This window comes from Puntigrus tetrazona, chromosome 13 (genome assembly GCF_018831695.1).
Source record: "Puntigrus tetrazona isolate hp1 chromosome 13, ASM1883169v1, whole genome shotgun sequence".
NCBI classification, from domain to species: Eukaryota; Metazoa; Chordata; class Actinopteri; order Cypriniformes; family Cyprinidae; genus Puntigrus; species Puntigrus tetrazona.
The window spans coordinates 20,611,808-20,616,807 of NC_056711.1; the positions used below are offsets into that span (position 1 = coordinate 20,611,808).

The 5,000-nt window shown below is 35.5% G+C and overlaps 1 protein-coding gene across 1 annotated transcript in view; it reads right to left on the bottom strand.

Annotated features, from left to right (window-relative positions):
* Window positions 1-4,605, bottom strand: part of sirt1 (sirtuin 1) — a 9,156-nt gene extending 4,551 nt beyond the window's left edge. Inside the window, exons 1-6 of the mRNA XM_043255900.1 lie at window positions 4,330-4,605; window positions 2,573-2,689; window positions 1,821-2,059; window positions 1,592-1,744; window positions 704-851; window positions 541-620 (exon numbers count right to left, since the gene is read on the bottom strand). Of these exons, the coding sequence (XP_043111835.1) occupies window positions 541-620; window positions 704-851; window positions 1,592-1,744; window positions 1,821-2,059; window positions 2,573-2,689; window positions 4,330-4,567 (975 nt within the window). The 5' untranslated portion in view covers window positions 4,568-4,605. The remainder of the gene's footprint in view (window positions 1-540; window positions 621-703; window positions 852-1,591; window positions 1,745-1,820; window positions 2,060-2,572; window positions 2,690-4,329) is intronic.
* Between the last annotated feature and the right edge of the window lie 395 nt (window positions 4,606-5,000).

The window sequence follows — 5,000 nt, forward strand, 5'->3', positions numbered from 1 at the left end:
ATTACTTAAAAAATTAAGAAAATGTGGAACAATTCTATTATTATATTTTGTGTGTGTATATATATATATATATATATATATATGCATAAATAAATATATATATATATATATGCATAAATGTATATATGCATAAATGTGTGTATATATATATATATATATATATATATATATATATATATATATATATATATATATATATAAACAAGAAATATATAAAAATAATATATATATAAAATAATAAATCTAGTTAATAAAAAGCGCTAATTAACAAACATGAAATAACGGTAAACATGCAAATGTGAATGGGCAGCTTTCTCTCCTGATTTTCTACTAAAGCAGGTGTACGCCTGTTTTTTTTTCTCCAGACGTGAGGATTATCGTGATGTTTTTCCATCGGCTCTGATTCTGACGGCACCCATTCACTGCAGAGCGTCCCTCGCCGGCGGCCTGCCACTTTCCTCTAAATCCGATGACGAAATCTCGGATGATCTGAAGGTGATCGCGGGTTCACTTCCTTTAAACGTTCGACCTCGAGCGTACCTGGTTGAATATGTCCTCCCTCACGGCTTCGCAGTCGACCTTATGCTTGCAGACGAGGCAGGAGGCAGTCGCGAAGGAACCTAAAAGGAGCAGTGAACGACAGACGGTGAGGAATAATGAGCATCTAGGTTTAAAAGAGGAGTTAAACGAGTAGCGGATATACCGTGGCACTGAATGATCTTCTGGATTCCAGCCGCCTGCTCCAGCGTGTCGATATTCTGAGTGTAGTTCCTCAGTAGCCTCCCCTTCTTATCCAGCATCGAGATGAACCTGTGACAGGGAGACGGCTGGAACTGGCCCGGGTAGATTTCCTACGGCGCAAGCAAACCGGGAATAGAGCGTTTTTAATGCAACTCTCACAGCAGGTCAACCGACGAGTAGCACAAACATGTTGCTTTATTCTTAAAACGACGCGGAGTCGTCTCTGGGGCAATGCGGCGCACAACAAAAAAGCCGTTTATCGCGGCAGGCCTATTAAATTAATTAAATATCACGTAAGTGACGTGCATGCATTTCCAGAACGGAAATATGAAGAATCAGACGCATAATTCTCGATTTTGTTTGCATATTAGACATAAAGGAACGCTCTAGAAGTCAGAAAGCACTTTCAAGAGACAGAAAAAAATTATAGAATAAAAGTCACCATGTTTTAAAAATAAAATACTGTATATGAGGTTTTTTTAAAGGTACTTTTAACACACTGCTAAAAAATAAATAAATAAAAAATCACGATTAAATTGTTTTGATTTATTTTGCCGTTTTATTTGCGCCACTGTTTTGTGTTTTAACTTTTTTTTTTAATTGTTGTAACACTTTGGGTGCGACAAAAGCGTATTATAAATAAATGCATTATTATTAACATTATTATTATTATTATTATAATATCAGGTAAACAGTACGTGAACAAACCCCTCTGCAGAAGCATTCAGTTTGTTGAAAAAAAAAATAAAAGCAATAAAAATAATCGCTTAATATTGCATTTAGGATTTTTTTCCGTTGCTAAAAACCAAAAATGCATCGTTACAGCGAACGGGAAGGTGGCGCATCTGACCTTGGCGAACTTGAAAAAAGGCCTCGGGTCTCTTCTGAAGTAGTCTATGTCGAACATGGCTTGAGGGTCAGGGAGGTCGGGAAAGTCCACGGCGAGCCGGGCGTATATCCCGTCTCTAGACCGAAAGTCTGGGATCCCGCAGGAGACGGACACCTGCGGAGGAAGAAGAGCGTCGGTTCGGGCGCATCTCAAAGCAGTCGGAGGAGAAGGGAAAAAACAAGCGTCCCACCCCAGCTCCCGTGAGCACCAGGATCTTCTTCCTCTCGCTCAGGAGCCGCACCACGTCCTCTAAGGTGTTGATGTCCTTGCGCTTCTTCCTCTTGGGCGGCTCCGAGATGTTGATGATGATCTGCCACAGCGTCATGTCGTCCAGGTCCGGAGGGAGCACCGTCTCGGGCAGCAGGTCTTTCAGGATGGCCCTGGGGTCGGTTCCTCTCATGATGTGCTGCTGGATGAACCGATACGAGCCTGAAAGAGAGCCCAGCTTTCCTTTAGCGCATATTTACACATTAATAATGATACTAATAAAAGAGCGCTTTTAAAATACCCTGCGAAGCAAAGCTCGCTTAAAGCAGAGCGGCACAATTACAATTAAATTGCATTGTAAAGAAATAATCGGCCAACTTTGTTTCCTAACTGTGCCGCTCTTAATTCGGGCTGCTCCTCAGCGCATCCTGTAAATGTTCTTCTTTGTTCGTCGTGAACACGCAGAGTGTTTCAGGCGCCGGATTTCATCGTTCTGAGCCGTGCATCGCTTCCCATCACGTACAGCGGTTTACTTAAAAATACGAACGTAAAGCCCTTGATGCACATCGTCGAAACCAGACAGCAGTGTCAGGAAAAAAGGCTTTTTTAAATCGTTACACGTGACGATGTTTTAGGGTGGAAATGAACCCTGACCCGGCAGCGCACCCTACAAAAAGGGTTGCATGAAAGATCCTTTAAAAGCACTTCTGCACACACGAAACCTGCTCAACTGACCGATCTGCGGCTGAGGCGTCCAGTCACTGGAGCTGGCGTGAGACGAGCAGTCGTCATCGTCGTGAAGAAGATCAGGAGACGTGAAACCGTTGGCGTGGACGCCTTCTTCAGTCAGGTCTGTGGGAGAAACACGACTTTTAGATGCATCTCTGCTATACGGAGAAACAGCGGCGCATTTTCTTTTAGTGCTTTTAATAACGCTTTTAATCTACATATCACCTGTTTTATATTTCTTTGAAGAGATTTTATTTAGACGCATAAGACGATGCAAACAGGACTGAGTGGTGAAGGACGGGAAGGTGCAGCTTTTGTTCATGCATTACTATAGTGAGCCACTAAACACATTTTAATCCATTATGTAAGTAATTGTACAAATAAAGCGATGTGACATTTCCCCTAAAACTACTACTGCTGCTACTAATTAATAATAACTGAAGAAACTAATCGTTAAAAGGAACTAATGATTAAATTACATAATATAAATAACTGTAAACAAAACTAAATGCAATAATTACTTTATTAAACAATAATAATAATAATAATAATAATAATAATGATAATTAAACACTTACGTAGAAAAATATAAAAACACTCAGGAGATAACAACAATACCGCTTAATAATATAAAATATTTAAATTATATAAAATACACAATGATAACAAAATATTTAATAGCTAAATTGCATAATTAAATGTAATAAAGACGCCAATGTAAGTATTAAACAATTATTTAAACTCCTCAAATAATAATAATATTAATAATAATAATAATAATAATAATAAAACACTTACATAGAAAAATATAAAAACACTCAGGCGATAACAACAATACTACTTAATAATACAAAATATTTAATAGTTAAATTGCATAATTAAATGTAATAAACACTTCAATGCAAGTATTAAATAATTATTTAAACTCCTTGAATGATAATAATAATAATAATAATAATAAATATAATAATAATAATAATAATAATAATGATAATTAAACACCTACGAAAAAAAATATAAAAACAGTCAAGAGATAACAAGAATACTGCTTAATAATACAAAATATTTATATTATATAAAATACACATATCTAAACAATGATGACAAAATATTTAATAGCTAAATTGCATAATTAAATGTAATAAAGACGTCAATGTAAGTATTAAATAATTATTTAAACTCTTTAAATAATAATAATAATAATAATAATAATAATAATAAAACACTTACATAGAAAAATATAAAAACACTCAAAAGATAACAACAATACTACTTAATAATACAAAATATTTAATAGTTAAATTGCATAATTAAATGTAATATGTAATAAATATGTGATAATGATAATATGAATGATAATAATAATAATAATAATTATTATTATTATAATAAAACTAATAAAACTAATAAAGGTAATAATTAAACACCTACGTAGATAAATATAAAAACACTCAAGAGATAACAAAAATACTACTTAATAATACAAAATATTTATATTATATAAAATAATCAATAAACGCTTTAATGTAAATATTAAATAATTATTTAAACTCCTCGAATTATAATAACAATAACTGAACAACACTAATAAAAATATATAAACAGTTTCAAACTAAATATAATAATAATCATATTATTATGATAATAAACCGGTGTAGCGTTGCCATGTATTGAAGCAGACTGTTAGCTAATGATGAGAGAAATCAACTTTAAAAACAGCCAGTAAACCGGAACTATAAACCGCGGAGGAACGAAAGCTGTACCGGGGAGCTCGGGCTCGGGTTCTGGTTCTGGTTCGGTGAGGTTGTTGTTGTTGTTGTTGTTCAGCGAGGCCTGATGACAGGACTCGTCCGCCGCCGCCGCCGGTTCCTCCTCCACCGGCTCCGTCCCGCCGGCCTCGTCGTGCTCCGGATCCCCGCGCGGCTCCGCGCGTCTCGGTCTCTTCGGGAGCGGCTCGGCGGCGTCGGCGGCTTCGGCCCGTTTATTTTCGCCGTCCGCCATCTTCGCCAGAGAGTGAACGAACGGAGGAGGAGCGCGGGAGAGCTTCCGGTAATGGTGTGACGTCACGTCACGAGCAGACGGCCGGCGCGAGCCCGGTTCCCTAAATACAAAACATCCCGCCAGTACAGACGAAGCAGTTACTTAAAAGTTATTAATTAAATAGAACTTAATACACCCCGTCTCAAGAGATGGACAGTATTTTATTTATGTATTTGTTGGTTTTTACTGAAAAAAAAATAAAAATAAAAATCAATTTATATATATATATATATATATATATATATATATATATATATATATATATATATATATATATATATATAATATATATATATAAATATATATATATAATTTCTTTTTATATAACCCTTTACCAGTTAAAAATAAATTAATTAATATAATATATAATAAATAAATATATATAAATATTTAT